Genomic DNA, 17,736 nt, shown 5'->3' with positions numbered 1-17,736 from the left:
CACATGAGGACATAAAGTGATGGCTATGTGTCTGTGATTATAGAATGAGGATGCAGTAGAGGGTCTGGATTGGTCTGGGTAGGTTCCCTGTACTAAGCTTACACACGGGGTCAGCATTGGGTCTTTATTAGTTTCCATCGAGCTCTGTATCGTATGTATGGTTGTGTCAACAGAGCTACGTAAAACAGCTGGGGGCTGAGAGTGTGAACAGGAGGGAGGGAGGGAGGGAGGGAGGGAGGGAGGGAGGGAGGGAGGGAGGGAGGGAGGGAGGGACTGGAGAGAGAAACAGAGTGGAGACAGTTGTGGGTGAGGAAACATGGGGCAGACAAACGACTGACAGAAGATGAGCAAACTGAGTGACATAGTGAGGAATGAGAGAGGTGGGGAGAAAGAGGGAGAGGGAGTGAATGAGTGCCAGTGAGAGAGGGACATTAACAAAGAGAGCGAGAGAGACCAAGCAAGGAAGCGGGACCAACAGCGAACCATGGTCACTTCATCATGAACTGCTTTGGTTGCACATGGATTTTTCTCAACGGAAATGTTGCAGACGGAAATCTCTGTTCTCCAACCATGAACTAACGTTGTTTGTTCTCATTTTACCTCTTTTGTTCTAAATGTCCTCAGAGGCTGGACAATTCAACTACAACAAGACGAACATGTGTTCCCGTATAATCTAATTCTGTCTGAAGACTCTGAAGACTCAAGATTCTGAAGACTCAAGATTCTGAAGACAGCTATACGGATTACTATTACTTTGATCTGCCTGGGTCTACAGCTGTCCTGGATCGGCCTGTAGTCATTATAGACCTGTGTTAACTGGACCTGTCCTGGATCAGCCTGTAGTCATTATAGACCCGTGTTAACTGGACCTGTCCTGGATCGGCCTGTAGTCATTATAGACCCGTGTTAACTGGACCTGTCCTGGATCGGCCTGTAGTCATTATAGACCCGTGTTAACTGGACCTGTCCTGGATCGGCCTGTAGTCATTATAGACCCGTGTTAACTGGACCTGTCCTGGATCGGCCTGTAGTCATTATAGACCCGTGTTAACTGGACCTGTCCTGGATCGGCCTGTAGTCATTATAGACCCGTGTTAACTGGACCTGTCCTGGATCGGCCTGTAGTCATTATAGACCCGTGTTAACTGGACCTGTCCTGGATCGGCCTGTGGTCATTATAGACCCGTGTTAACTGGACCTGTCCTGGATCGGCCTGTAGTCATTATAGACCCGTGTTAACTGGACCTGTCCTGGATCGGCCTGTAGTCATTATAGACCCGTGTTAACTGGACCTGTCCTGGATCGGCCTGTAGTCATTATAGACCCGTGTTAACTGGACCTGTCCTGGATCGGCCTGTAGTCATTATAGACCCGTGTTAACTGGACCTGTCCTGGATCGGCCTGTAGTCATTATAGACCCGTGTTAACTGGACCTGTCCTGGATCGGCCTGTAGTCATTATAGACCCGTGTTAACTGGACCTGTCCTGGATCGGCCTGTAGTCATTATAGACCCGTGTTAACTGGACCTGTCCTGGATCGGCCTGTAGTCATTATAGACCCGTGTTAACTGGACCTGTCCTGGATCGGCCTGTAGTCATTATAGACCCGTGCTAACTGGACCTGTCCTGGATCGGCCTGTAGTCATTATAGACCCGTGTTAACTGGACCTGTCCTGGATCGGCCTGTAGTCATTATAGACCCGTGTTAACTGGACCTGTCCTGGATCGGCCTGTAGTCATTATAGACCCGTGTTAACTGGACCTGTCCTGGATCGGCCTGTAGTCATTATAGACCCGTGTTAACTGGACCTGTCCTGGATCGGCCTGTAGTCATTATAGACCCGTGCTAACTGGACCTGTCCTGGATCGGCCTGTAGTCATTATAGACCCGTGTTAACTGGACCTGTCCTGGATCGGCCTGTAGTCATTATAGACCCGTGTTAACTGGACCTGTCCTGGATCGGCCTGTAGTCATTATAGACCCGTGCTAACTGGACCTGTCCTGGATCGGCCTGTAGTCATTATAGACCCGTGTTAACTGGACCTGTCCTGGATCGGCCTGTAGTCATTATAGACCGTGTTAACTGGACCTGTCCTGGATCGGCCTGTAGTCATTATAGACCCGTGTTAACTGGACCTGTCCTGGATCGGCCTGTAGTCATTATAGACAAGTATTAACTGCAGCCTTTCACTGGGATCTGGACCCATTGGTCTGTGAGTCCCAGCCAGTCCGGCCAGGAGATGCAGAAGAACAATAAGAAGAACCTGGTCCAGAACATGGGCCAGCAGCAGAGAGCTCTAGCTTGCACAGCCTTGACAAAACCAGGCAACAAGTGAGTCAGGTCAGGGTTCAGGGGTCAGAGGATATAGTACAGGGGGTGAAGGGTAAGGGGACTCAGGGTCAAATGGGTGAAGTGCATTGTAAAGGGATCTGGGGGGGGGGGTGCTGTTTTGGTGCGCTCTGTAAATAATGCAGGCATCCGTTTGCTTTAGGCGTGTGTACACGTGTTTGTTGTGGGATGGCATTTGTGCTGAATACCAGCACAGCTTTTTAGATGGTCTTCTTTTAGATGGTCTTGTTTATTTGTGGTCTAGAATGAAACACTACCAGTACTACTCTACCTTTATTGCTACCTTTACTACCAATCACAACTGGTACTTGATTCATTTCTGATCCTTGAAAGAATGAAGTTTGCACAGTCGCTAATACAGCCACAAAATAATTGAGTACAGTGACTTGGCTGACAGCGCCGGGTCGGCGTACTGTGACTCAGCTAGTAATTCTATACTCACTGACTGTGGTAGTGCAACACTTTAACTCAACTACTAGAGTAATACTTTGTGGAATTCCTGCTGAATCTTCTATCAAAGTGATCAGGTCAAATTTAGCCCAAACCTTTTTCCATAAAGTGGTGTAAAGTGTTGACGGGGTGGTTTATTACCAACTTTTTAAGTAATTTTTTAATGTACTGCTTTTCTTTTATTTAAGTCTTTTCTTGTTTCTGTTTAGAAATGACAAATACTGTATGTATATATTTATATATATAACATTTAGCATGGCTCTGGCTGTCGTAATTGTAATACAAACATTGGGCTGTTTTGAACAGTTGTAGGGTGGTATGTCGTGAACTAGATGTTTTTATTTACTGCAGACAGCTGCGAGCCGAGGAGCAGTCCCCATAGGCTTCAACTTGTCATCACCCTTTTATTGTCAGTCCGACAGACAGTAAGTTCCTAATGTTGCCCCATCCAACGGCTTAAGTCAGTAAATGCTTAGTGCACAGTCAGAGGCGCATCACATAACAGTAAATGAGACCACTGACAGCCAAACCAGTCAGTCGGTGATGAAGGACAAGGGGGGTAAATAAGTAAACAGACTGGCAGAAAAACAGTTTTAGTACCGTGACCACATTTAATAAAAGATCCAGATGTGGGACAACAGGATGATTTTGCAGGACATTCACAGTTTTGGCCGCGTATGATATTTTCTTTTTTTGACTATTCAGCTAACCATCCTAACGTCTGATAAGACATATGGTGGTGTGTTTGGTGTGACAGTAACGGTGTACTATGGTTGTGTTATGTAGAATACTAACTGATCATTATGTGATCTTCCAAGACATTGATTCAGTTTTGATCTAACTTGACTAAATGAGCACCATTGTGAGAAGTGGCTGAGCGACACTCTGGTGTACTCAGGCAGCACTACAGCCCTGGTGTACTCAGGCAGCACTACAGCCCTGGTGTACTCAGGCAGCACTACAGCCCTGGTGTACTCAGGCAGCACTACAGCTCTGGTGTACTCAGGCAGCACTACAGCCCCGGTGTACTCAGGCAGCACTACAGCCCTGCACCGAATTAGCTAATTGAAGCAAAGCTACTCTTTTGCCTCGTGCAAAATGTAGTGATGCAGAAACAAGAAAGCACATGTGTTTTATGAAAATCTTGCAATATGTGGCCAAGGAAACAATTCTGGTTGGTCTCAGGGAATGTAAAACGGGATTGAGTGAAGTAGCAGTAAATATGAAAGCAACACAAATGTGAAATGACCTTATATCCTATCTTGCAGTCTGATACAGCAATTTGCTTACTTTTGTAGCTCTTCATCGGTAGCACACTTTTTGTAAGTAGTGTCCTCTCCAAGTTTAGCTGGAATTTAGCCCCAAATCGTTTGAGAATTGGTTGATGTTAGGTCTATGACATTGGCCCAACGTCTGGTCTTGCGCAGAATATCAGATCCCAACCATGACTGGAGAAGTGTTTGACGTCAGCAGTACCACATCCAGATCATATACAGTGCATTCGGAAAGTATTCAGACCCTTTGCATTTTCTATATTTTATTATGTTACTATGTTATTCTAAAATTGATTAAATTGCTCCCCATTCAACCTGACAGAGCTTGAGAGAGTCTGCCGAGAAGAATCTGAGAAACTCCCAAAATATAGGTGTGGCAAGCTTGTAGAGTCATACCCAAGGATGGGGAGTGTCGCTGCACAGCTATTTTCAAGTCTCTCCAGAGCTGTTCTATTGGGTTCATGTCCGGGCTGGGCCACTCAAGGACATTCAGAGACTTCTCTCAAAGCCACTCCTGAGCTGTCTTGGCTGTGTGCTTAGGACCATTGTCCTGTTGGAAGGTGATCCTTTGCCTCTGTCAGGTTCTGACAAAGTACAGATCGCTCTGTACTTTGCACCGTTCCTCTTTCCCTTGATCCTGAGTAGTGTCCCAGTTCCTGCCATTAAAAAACATCCCCACAGCATGATGCTCTCCACACTACGCTTCACCATAGAAAGGGTGCCAGGTTTCCTCCAGATGTGACGCTTGGCATTCAGGCCAAATAGTTACATCTTGGTTTCATCAGACCAGATAATCTTGTTTCTCATGGTCTGAGAGTCCTTTACCTGCCTTTTGGCAAACTCCAAGCGGGCTGTCATGTGCCTTTTACTGAGGAGTGGCTTCCATCTGGCCATCTGTCATAAACACCTGATTGGTGGAGTGCTGCAGAGATGGTTATCCTTCTGGAAGGTTTTCCCATCTCCACAGAGGAACTCTGGAGCTCTGTCAGAGTGACCATCAGGTTCTTGGTCACTTCCCTGACCAAGGCCTTTTCCCCCCTATTGCTCAGTTTGGAAGGGTGGCCAGCTCTAGGAAGTCTTGGTGGTTCCAAACTTCTTCCATTTAAGAATACTGGAGGCCACTGTGTTCATGGGGACATTCAATGTTGCAGAAATGTTTTGGTACCCTTCCCCAGATTGGTGCTTCGACACAATCCTGTCTCGGATGTCTACGGACAATTATTTTGACCTCATGGCTCTTACATGAGCAAAAACAGGTGGATTCCAATCAAGTTGTAGAAACATCTCAAGTATGATCAATGGATTCAGGATGCACTTGAGCTAATTTCGAGTCTAATAGCAAAGGGTCTGAATACTTATGTAAATAATGTATTTCAGTTTTATGTATATATATATATATATATATATATATATATACATATATATACATATATATAATGTCTGAAACCTGTTTTCACTTTTTCATTATGGGGTATTGTGTGTAGATTGATGACGAAAGAAAATAATTGAATACATTTTAGAATCAGGCTGTAATGTAACAAAATGTGTAAAAGGGGTCTGAATATTTTCCAAGTCTTTACTTAAGCACAAAGTGACTGCAAGTGACTGACTGAAATCTATAAAAATCTATAAAATCTATTAAAAAAAATCTAAATGAGTGATGTTGTCACGTTCGTTGTAGCGAGGAGACCAAGGCACAGCGTGATGTGAATACATTCTTCTATTTATTAACGAAGAAACACTAAACAAATTTTACAAAACAACAAAACGAATGTGAAGCTATATATAAACAAGTGCAGACACAGGCAACTAACCATAGACAATAACCCACAAAATACCCAAGGAATATGGCTGCCTAAATATGGTTCCCAATCAGAGACAACGATAAACAGCTGCCTCTAATTGAGAACCAATCTAGGCAACCATAGACATACATAACACCTAGACTAGTAAACACCCATAGACATACAAAAACCCCTGGACAGGAACAAAAACACATACATCACCCTCGTCACACCCTGACCTAAAAAAAAATAAAGAAAACAAAGAATACTAAGTTCAGGGCGTGACAGACGTTTGAATTTGTTGATCAAATGCTGGACATGATTGCTTGGTTGCGGGACGTGGGACAAAATATGGGACTGTCCCGCACAACTAGGACAACATGTGGTCACTCTATAGTGTTAAGTCTAATTGAGGACGGATCATTTACTATTGTGTTCAAGTCAAAAGGGTTTTGCTTTATTTGTACTATTTTCTACATTGTAGAATAATAATGAAGACGTCAAAACTATGAAATAACACATATGTATAGTAGTCACTAAATACCATGTAAACATTAGCAGCATTAGCGAGGTATTAGGGATTGATTCTGGTATAATAGTCTCTAAGGACCGCAAGCACAATACTGTAACTCAATAAGACAAAGACTTATGACATCCAATGTATCATCCTATCATCATAGGGTTGAACACTAACAAAGGTTTAAGCTTAAGTAAATCAGCTGTTTAATGTTCTTGGTCCGGTGGGAGGTGGGAGTTGAGTATGCTAAGTTGGAAACGTATGATGCTTCGTCTTGTTCTGGTAGACTCTCTGAGGGGGATATGGGGGGGTAAAGGTTTTACGACTGGCAGCCGCGAGTTTTGTGATTGGCAGCCGCGTTAGCTGCCTGAGTCACTCACAGACACTTGTCAGAGAGCAGTCTCACCTGTCGCATTCCTTTTTTTAAAACCCCTGTCTGGTCTTATTGCTTTGGCCTTGGATTTGTTTGCTACATAAGTACAATAGCATATTCACGTTTGTAGAGGCCTGTAAGAACAAAGTAGAGTTGATAGGGTTTGTCCATGGCTGTGATAGTGACTGTTCTGGCTTGACACGGCTTGGCACTTGACACGTGTTTGCTCTTGACACAACTTGGTGCATGACACAAGTTGGAGCTTGCTGAGCGCTACAATCCACTGTTTTCCCTGCTAACACCCCCTGGGATTCCACAGTTTTACATGCCAACACCCCCTGGGTTCCCACTGTTTTCCCTGCTAAAATCCTCTGGGTTTCCACTGTTTTCCATGCTAACACCCCCTGGGTTTCCACTGTTTTCCCTACCAACACCCCCTGTGTTTCCACTGTTTTCCCTGCCAACACCCCCTGGGTTTCCACTGTTTTCCTTGCTAACACCCCCTGGGTTTACACTGTTTTCCTTGCTAACACCCCCTGGGTTCCCACTGTTTTCCCTGCTAACACCCCCTGGGTTTCCAATGTTTTCCCTGCTAACACCCCCTGGGTTTCCACGGTTTTCCCTGCTAACACCCCCTAGGTTTCCACTGTTTTCCCTGCTAACACCCCCTGGGTTTCCAATGTTTTTCCTGCTAACACCCCCTGGGTTTCCACTGTTTTCCTTGCTAACACCCCCTGGGTTTCCACTGTTTTCCTTGCTAACACCCCCTGGGTTTCCACTGTTTTCCCTGCTAACACCCCCTGGGTTTCCACTGTTTTCCCTAATTACACTGTCTCACTTCCCTACTGTCTGTGGGTGACCCTTTAACCTTCACATTAACCTAGTTCTAGGACTGTTTCCCTCCTCTCTGTGTGTGACCCTTTAACCCTCACATTAACCTAGTTCTAGGACTTGTAACAGTCTTTAAAACCTGCTTGATTAGAGGTTCAAACAGGGTCTGATCAAATTATCAGATCATGACGTGTGGGTGTGATCTTCTCCTAATTTGGCCAATTGTCTATTTCACCGCAGTCAGAATGATCTCTCAGAAAGATTGTGAAAACACCACAGTAAGTACGTGCATAACCTATACCTCATCAAACTGTGTGGCATTCCACTGACACATCGTGCCACGGGTTGCCGAGGATCTAAAATAACGCAAGAGAAAACAATAAAATACATTTATACACATGCAATGTGACAGTCACAGGTGGCCACTGTGGGTCATGGGGGCCATATAAATGTACTTTAACTGTCCACGGAGCTAGAACCCGGCCTGCAGCTTTTCACAACGTTGGGCTTGTGAACTAAAGGTGTAAATCAAAGTGTTTATAACCGTGGCAACACTGTCTTTCAGGCACGTTGTTTGACTGCTTTGTGAGTCAGGGAATCAATTAATAAATGCCCGACAAACACTCGTGCCCCACAAAACATCACAAGGCATTGCCCTTGTTAAAAGGTCAAGACTGGTGACTTTTATGCCAGGACAAAAGTCACCAGATTAAGAGTGAAATATCCAGATAAACCTTAATTATGGGTGGCCACAGCTGGAATTGAATCCACGACCCAGGGCGTTGCAAGTGCCATGCTCTACCGACTGAGCCATAACACCAAACATCTCTTCACTGTTATTACACGTGTGCTGTTGTGCTGCATCCATTGCCTTTGTGCGTAGTTTTACCTAACTGAGACTATTTCAGCTTTCAGTCACTTGAGGAGATTCATATCACACCTCACGATTACTGATCTCATCTGTTGGAAGCAGTTTGAAGGGTCAGTTTATGCCAAGGGGGATCTGAGTGGGGCACTCTAAGTCTGAGTAAGGGTTCTGGGGTCTGCCAAGTAACAGAGGCCGAGAGGACATCCCTCCTCCCCTATTCCTCTCATTATTCACACAGCAAGACACACTGGACCCATGCTCTGTAGGACAGGGATGGGCAATTCCAGTCCTCGCGGGACGGAGTGGTGTTCCACTTTTTCCCCATCCCTAGCAAACACAGCTGATTAAACTAATTGCATTCTAAACTGAAGATCATGATTAGTTGATTATTGAAGTCAGGTGTGTTAGCTGGGGCTGGGGCAAAAGTGTGACACCAATCAGGCCCCTGAAGACTGGAGTTGGCCATCCCTGCTCTAGGACATCGCTTTGAATGTGTCACGCTCAGAGGAAACACAAATATCTGTGTGACTGAAATTAGATGTAACTGAATCTGAATACATCATAAGATGCTTGTCAATGAAACACAATCTGCATGGCCTTTATGATGCCTACATCCGATGGGACGGCACGTAGGACGGTGTAACTAAATCACATTGTAGATACAGCAGAGAATAAAGTGTCAAAATATGTGATGGTCTATAACAGTGGTTCTTGAATCTGGTCCTCGATTACCCTCAACAGTAGATATGTTTATTGTTGTCCTGGACAAGCACACCTGATTCAACTTGTCAACTAATCATCAGGCCCTCAAGGAGTTGAATCAGGTATGTTTGTCCGCAGCGACAACAAAAATGGGTGCTGTTGGGGTTACACAAGGACCGGAGTTGGGAACCACTGGTCTATAATGTTGTCCCTTAGTAACGGCTTGGCCTATTTTGAGGTGCTTATTAAACACAAGTTACCTATATCCCATTGCCTGTAGGAACATAAAGTCATGCAAATGGGCATTATCAGGTTCCTCTGGGTTGATTTTTTATTTGGTGGTGCGCCCCTCTGCACAGAAATGTCAAGCCGTGTACCTGACTAGCACAAATTAGCGATGTGCTAGACGGACATGATGGCCACCGTTCATTACCAATGCTCTAGTACATTGGTTAAAGGGGGAAGGCGATATCATAAATCATTGTATTTGTAAATCACTTGGAACTGGCCACTGCCCAACAGGCACTACGTAACCTAGTTATTAGCATCGCATATCATCCATTTATAAAGCTTTAGCTCAGGCACTTTTAGCTTAAGGGACACATTGTTTGGGCGTAACAGTAGGTAGGTTCCGACTGTAGCAGTCTCAGCAGTGACCTCCTTCACCCTTGGGAGCGAGAGGAGTCTTAGGCTGCATCCCGAATAGCACCCTATTCCTTAAATAGTGTACTACCTTTGTCCAGAACCCTGCCCTGGTCAAAAGTAATGCACTGTGTGCAAAAGGCTGACATTTGCGACGTTGCCTTAGAGTGATCGCCACTAGCCTATGTCTACCACTCTTGGGTCTAAAAATAAGAGGAGTCCTAAAAAAGATTTATGTCCTAAGCACTCGTGATGGACACTTGAGAGAGATGTCAGAGAGCGAGGGAGAGTGTGAGCTAAATTAACTGCTAGTGAGCGAGAGAGGGAGAGAGGAGAGAGAAAATATGGTTTAGTTGGTGGTTTGTTTTTTCGGTCTCCTCCTTACTACTGGAATTCTGCAGCCAAATTCATTACTTAAACCCTATGATACATTTTAATTGCTACAGTGCGACATTCTCTCATTGAATCTCCAATCTGCATTTCTATTGGCCAGTGATTTGCATGGAGCTGTTGATGGCTCAGCCACTCCGGGATGTTTGAGGGTGTGGAACGGAACGGCTGGCGACGCTGTTAATTTACACCCCCGACTACTGCGTTCCGCTCAAAGTCATGAAGACTACACCTGTCATGCATTACTGCCACACTGTAGAGAGGGGTCGGGGTGGGAGACCAACAGGGCAGTTCAGGGGTGTTTCATCCTAACAGTTCAGGGGTGTTACATTGAGTGATTCATCCAGTCCAATCCCCTTGAGTGTAATAGATATGTTAGCGGTCCTCTAGGCAACAGTGTGGGCTGATTCAGTTCATCTACTGAGGAATATTCATGATGTGCAAACAAAGCTACATTTCCCTATTGATTGTGTTGTTCCTTGGTTTAACTACAGTATGTTCTGTTGTAGGAGTTGATAGGAGTTGACCTTAACCGCTGGTTCCAGGGTCAGATATGTTCTATCCTAATGAGGATTTAGGTTGAGGACATCTGATCCTAGGTCTGTGTTTAGGGGCCAGTTCAACCTCAAGGTTAGGGGCCAGTTCAACCTCAAGGTTAGGGGCCAGTTCAACCTCAAGGTTAGGGGCCAGTTCAACCTCAAGGTTAGGGTCCAGTTCAACCTCAAGGGTAGGGGCCAGTTCAAACTCAAGGTGGATTGCTGAGATACCTCTCTAGCATAGAGGTTTTCAAACCTCTCCTCTGGGACCCCAGTAGTTTCACAATTTAGTTGTACCCCTGAACTCGTTCACCTGATTCACCTATCAAAGGGCTTGATAATTATATAGTCTACAAGTTGGGGGAGCGGCTGGGGGTCCGGAGGAGAGATTTTCTCTCGCATGGAAGTCTGACTTCTGAATTCAGTCGGCCTAAATCCTCTCCAGTCCATCACCTGCTCTTAATTAGTCCCACACTGTAGTACTGTATTACACATTAATGATATCACAAGCCAGACTGGAAGCCAATCTATTATGCAGCACTGTTAACACCCAGGCTGTCCTCCGCTGGCTTTGACTGATGATGATGCAAACCCCATGGGGGGAACTAATGTTAAGGCGATGGGTTCCCCTACAGGAACTCCACCCCCCCCCCCCCCACCCCCGTTCAGCTGAAAAGGTGGCGCAGGGAATGCAAAAATATTCTTTAGAAATATTTAACCTCCACACAATACCTCAAATGAAAGATAAACACCTTGTTCATCTACCCAGCGTGTCAGATTTTTTAAATGTTTTACGGCGAAAACACAACATATATTTATGTTAGACCAAAAAATCACTAACCTCTTGAAAATCTTCATCAGATGACAGTCATATGACATGTTACACAGTACATTTATGTTTTGTTCGATAATATGCATTTTATATCCATAATTCTCGGTTTACATCGACGCCATGTTCAGAAAATCCTCCAAAATATCCGGAGGAATTATAGAAAGCTACGCCAGATAACAGAAATACTCATCATAAACTTTGACTAAAGATACATGTTCTACATATAATTGGTTCTTAACGCAACCGCTGTGTCACATTTCTTTTTTGCGTTACGGAAAAAGCCTAACATTGCAATAATCTGAGACGGCGCTCAGACGTAACAATATTTCTCTGCCATGTTGGAGTCAACAGAAATACAAAATTACAACATAAATATTCCCTTACCTTTGATGATCTTTCATCAGAATGTAGTGCAAGGAGTCCTAGTTCAACAATAAATCGTTTTGTTTCATAATGTTCAATTCTAGTGTCCAAGTAGCAGCATTTACTACCACTTTCAGCTAAAATGCCCAAAAAATGACTTCTGGTCCAGGATAACTTTGCATCAAACTTCCAAATGACATATTACAGGTCGAAGAAACTGGTCAAACTAAGTGCAGAATCAATCTTCAGGATGTTATAATCATATATATCCAATAGCATTCGAACCGGATCATTCGTTTTCATCTGGGGCTGATTGGAACAGCCGAAGCACTCAAAGGCAAACGCGCCACAACAAAATGGCATCCTTTTGCGACACCAACTACTTTCCTTTCCATTAGGTCAAAGTTCACAGGACATCTAGTGGATGACGTAGGAAGTGTTTCCAGAGCCATAACTTGTTGGGAAGGGAGGGGGCGATGACGTCAAAGATGCCCCAACTTTCAGGATTTCAAAACTAGTTTGGAAGATTGCCTGCCCTGTGAGTTCTGTTATACTCATAGACATAATTCAAACGGTTTTAGAAACTTCAGAGTGTTTTCTATCCAATATTAATAATAATATGCATATATTAGCAATTTAGGACAGATTTTGATGCAGTTCACTATGGGCACGCAATTCATCAAAATTGGAAATACTGCCCCCTATCTCTAAATGGTTGAAACACCCCATACCACTCTGTTTGTCCCACCTGGGGCATCTGTATCATATTCCTCCTTTCTGCACCAAATCACTTCAGTGTCTCCTCTCATCGTTCCGAGGTTGATTTTAAACACCATGCATGTGCCTTCACAACCCGACTCCCCCCACAATCCGCCACCTTTGTCCCAGCACCTAGGGTAGGCTTACGACAACAACGACAACCACACACCATGCATCAGCAGTAGTAGTTGGGGCTCTGTAATCTGAGGACGCGTGCGGCTGATATAAGAGAGTGTTGGGTCTTCGGAACAAGATGGGCAGTGAGAGTATACTTGTTAGGGATATTCTGGTAGCAAGAGCACATGATCATCTTATTAAGTTGAGACTGGCGAAATAGAGATATGTTATCTTCTCAGTGTGGTCAGTCATGAGGTTTGATTAACAATTTGATATGATTATTATATAAATGCACTACGCCACAGAAGTAGCCTGGAAATAAAAAATGGTAGGTCCCTATTTGATTTGAAATCGTAATCACACAGGATTTACAGACATGTTCTGTTCCCCCCCCCAACAATAACCATATTATTACCTGTGACAGTAACATGTCACATGTCTTCACATGCTCATTGCAGCACGCCTAGCAACAGCATACATCTTGTCATCTGTGATATGGTTGGTATTTGTTTTGTACACATACAAGATGGCATACGTACATCTCCATGAGCTAATGCTGCCTGCCCATGATCCGCGTATCTCCCTGCCTACGTTTGCTAGCCGTCCCGTCCATTCCTTACCCTATCCTGTCAACATTGTAAGCACTTGTTTATCCATTCAGACAGGTGTTTGAATAATGTGCATCTCTGTCCAATAAAAAATTATTGTCATGAGGCTGAGGGGTGAGGCGCGGGGCTAAGGGGTAAATTTACGACAGCCAAATGTATCTTCACCTCATTGATCATGAAACATGAGTGACTCCAAAGAACTCTGCGAACAGGTGTGGTGGCGAGGGGTAGGGGCCCTGGGGCGGTGGCGAGGGATAGGGGGGAGACGAGAGAGAAAGAAAGGGGGGAGTGGAGTAAGAGAGAGAGATGGGACACAGCAAGGGAGTCAGACAGGTTGGGTGATGGGAATTTGCATGATGAAGAAAAAAAATCTATAATCTGACTCAGAGTTCAGAGGTGAGGTGGATTCCAATGGCAGGGGTTGTGTGTTTTTCATCCCCACGACATGTCTCCAAATCTAGCATCAGCCGCCGTGGGGTACGGGGGACATTGCCCACAGGTGCACTTTGGTGACGCAAACAGCAACCAGTTATGTCAGGAAATATGATTGAGAGGCAAGTCATTCGGACCCCCACCACCACCAAACCCACTGAGAGAGATAGCGCATACAGTACATAATGTTGTCAGATAGTTCATCCCCATATCGATTACCAGGCCGGCATGGATGGATCATGTGTTACTGTGTCTGTTTTTAAATGTTTCTGCTATCGAATACATCGCTTGGATCAGATGTCTGTGGCATGTTTAAATACACCGGCACGCTGTCTCTCATTCCTTCTCTCTCTAGTCCGCCCTTCTCTCCATCATTCCCTCTGTCTCTCAAACGTACAGCTTCTGTCTCTCATAAGCACATGCACACACACACAAAACGCCCATTCTCTCGGACCTAGGCCTATATCTCACAAACACACTATTTATCTTTATCACACGTACACAGCCTGTCTATCCCTCTGTCTATCAGTGTGTGGATGACAGCAGTTTAATATGACCCAGGAGGAATGAAGACAGCTGCCGTTACAAGCCTGATCATTTGTCAAGTGACGAGCTAATGAGAGGGTCATGGGAGCTTTGGCCACAGACACACCGGAATGTTGGGAACAGCCATTCACAGGACACAGTCAATTCCATACAACTTTATTTAGTCCCATCAGGAGTGACTTTAAAAATCTATTTAGACATGTTTGCATTGTTAAGAGAAAGAGAGTGTTGAGGTTGATGCAGTCTCAAATCCTAATTTAGCCTCATCCCGAATGTATGTACTGTTTTGAAAAAAATTCAAGCGTACAGTACATGACACTAACATAACAGTAGGTATCTAATAACAAAAGTTTCCCATAACAAATGTCTAATATCTCAATATTGACCAAATATGCAATCTGTCATAACTTCACAAAACAATTGCAAATAGGAGCACTGAATAACTCTGATGTATGCTGGTAGAGTGGTAGAAACGTTGTTTGTAGTTTACATAAATTATAGCGATGAATAAACTATAATTTACACATTTTGATAGAAAAGAAGATACTGTATGTGTGGCGTACTTCTTTTTTTGAGCAGAAAAGGCGCAATAAAATTCGATTTAATGCCTAAGATTTAATCATTGGTTCTGTTCTCGATTAGTCAGCCTGTTTTCATTGTAGGGCTTTTTGCGCAAGCGGTTATATCCTTCTTCACAGGGAAGAGAAGAGCCGATTTCAGCAGGTCCCACGAAGACAAACAAAGAACCACACCCGGTATTGTATGACAGGTAGCTATGTCTAAACAGATTATTTTGAAAAATAGCATCTTCACGGATATTAATCACCGTTCGTTCGGGGATAAAATACCATTCATGCTTCCTCGTTCTGCTACTGGCATCGCAGCAAAAAACAAAATGGCTTTACAATGCAGCTAGCTAGCTAGCTAACCTAACGTTAGGCCTGGAAAGCTGCATTTATTCGGACACTGCAGCTAGTCAATGTGGAAGGTGTTTATCCGCAAACCTATGTTATAAAACGACAGGAATGTATTTGCACGAGTGCACAGCTGGTTGGTACTAGCCAATAAATTGGGCATTACAGGAGCTTGCTGGTTAGCTAGCTAACTAACTCCTCATTTAAACTGGTTAGCATCAGAGCGAATCAATGCGTTTGTAATTAAGCGGCATTTGACATATTGTGCAGTATGTATATAATGTATATGCTAACTTTACAGTACAGTTAGAGAAAGTCGTGTTTATATTAGCGATCTAACTCATGTAAATGAATAACCGGCCACCTACAGCTATGTTGCTAGTAGCCCAATAATGGACTAGAAGCTAATAGTGCAAGGGCCTTACCGTTACATGTTCTATTTAGAGGCGAATTGGCTCTGTCAGCCAAATAATCAATCTAAATGTGAATCGATTTTCAATTGCGGTATGGTTCTAGAAATATAAGGTTTTCTACTTTCATATCACATCAAAACAATTTCACAAATGGAAAATATACAGTTACTGTTTTAAAGATCGGATTTGGGCAAAAATAACGTATTCAAACGGTATAACTTATCAATGCACCATCATACCAGGTCATTTAATGCTTAAAAACTAAATTGGATTAACACGATATTTGACCAAAGTGCCATTTCTCCAAAAACAAATCTTTTGAAATGACGTCAACACATATGTAGTTACTGGCTAACGAACAAGCTACGTTGGTTTCGGCGCACATGACCAGAATGACGCATAACTAACCACCAAAGGCACACCCCGTTTCTCTTTTGAAAATTGAGAAAGGGGCGGAGTTGGACCGGGTTAATGCAGTTGCAGCTGATATTATCTTTGTGACAACAGGTTTGTGGCGTCCGTCTTCTGTTAATACTCAGGTGTTCAGAGATAGCCAATTAGCACGGAGTTGACTCTGGCGTTTTCCGTAAACAAGCACTGTAATATGGCAGACTCTGATGATAGTCTTATCTTGTAATTGAGAAGTCCATCATCATCCTGCACAGATTTATTCTACTGGTCAAGCAAGCATGTGTGGATATTAGGGATAGGTTAGTTAGAAGCTAATCTGGGTTGGCATCATACATCAGTCTCAAAGAGCAGAATATATACATAAGAAAGGACAAGTGTATTTAGGATTCTGTTCAAATGACAATGGGTGCAGTAACTAGGAACATACTCCTATTGATAGATGCTAACGACCTTTAAGGCCTATTGATGACAGCAATGGAGGATGGTGGGTTGAGCTATAGGAGGACGGGCTCATAGTAATTGCGGGAATGGAATAAATGCAACAATATCAAGCACAAACCATATGGAAACCAGGTTTGACTACGTTCCATTTAATTCTAGCCATTACAGTGAGTGTCCTCCTATAGCTCCTCCCACCAGCCTCTATTGGATGATCATATGTCTGGCTATACTAGCCCAGTATCTTCCATATCAAGATAAGTAATAAAAAACAGAAGGTTAAATTACTACACAGCTTTATAGGGTTAAGGTGTCAGCATGCTTCAGTTCGACTGGCACCTATGCGAACCCAACAAGTGTTCTCACATACTCCCTTAAAATACCTTCTCTTTAAAAATTGGAAAAAGGCAGCAATGGCACTTTGAAAATCTGGAGCCAGTATACACTTCCTCAAAATAGTAAGAATTAATCTAAGATAACTCAAGAAATCGCTCATTAATTGTGATGTTTTTGCAGAGGAGATCTTCGTCGCCCAATTTTTTACATCTAACTAAGATGTGGTACAGTATTTCTTAATGAAAAAATGTGTGTGAAAATGAGCAGTCTCTCATTGAATGACAACAAAGACTTTATTGAAAATCCCTACTGTTGACCAGGCACAGATGAAAGGGGCGTAGACTTTGGCTACTACTGCCTTCGGCTTGCCTCGAGAGAGAAATGTCTGTGCCCGAACAACCGAAGAAAGCTTGACTGAAGTTCAAAACTAACGAAACGTCACAATGTCATCGTAATACATGCACAAACCCTTCTGAACTGTTTCGGCTGAGAAGCATGCGGACGCCATTATAATTGAATTGGTCTGTCATCTGAAAACTCTGTTATAAAATACTGCTGTTTGGGCTTCTATTGAATTTATGTATAATCATTTTTCCCTTAATATTGTTGTTTCAGGTAAACATCATAGCAAATTATACATATATTTGAATACAAGCAAGAATCAAGATTACATAAAACATAACATAAGCAACAGAAAACAAAAGTGACAGGGCTGGTTGGTATACCGTATTTTACATTATAAACGGAGTGGTTCGAGCCCTGAATGTTGATTGGTTGACAGCTGTGGTATATCACACTGTATACCACGAGTATGGCAAAACATTTATTTTTACTGCTCTAATTATTTTG

General features: G+C 43.5%; 1 protein-coding gene across 2 annotated transcripts in view; it reads left to right on the top strand.

The window, feature by feature from the left end:
* Positions 1–452: 452 nt before the first annotated feature.
* The window catches only part of LOC109879677 (zinc finger protein 638), a 42,660-nt gene continuing 25,376 nt past the window's right edge, over positions 453–17,736 (top strand). Inside the window, exon 1 of one of the 2 annotated variants that reach the window (XM_031815027.1) lies at positions 453–2,333. In XM_031815027.1, the coding sequence (XP_031670887.1) occupies positions 2,242–2,333 (92 nt within the window). In that variant the 5' untranslated portion in view covers positions 453–2,241. The remainder of the gene's footprint in view (positions 2,334–17,736) is intronic. The other variant, XM_031815028.1, reaches the window with a different exon arrangement.

Source organism: Oncorhynchus kisutch, unplaced genomic scaffold, assembly GCF_002021735.2.
Source record: "Oncorhynchus kisutch isolate 150728-3 unplaced genomic scaffold, Okis_V2 Okis07a-Okis12b_hom, whole genome shotgun sequence".
Classification (NCBI taxonomy): Eukaryota; Metazoa; Chordata; class Actinopteri; order Salmoniformes; family Salmonidae; genus Oncorhynchus; species Oncorhynchus kisutch.
Note: the sequence above shows the minus strand (reverse complement) of the source record. Positions and strands in the feature narration are given on the sequence as shown.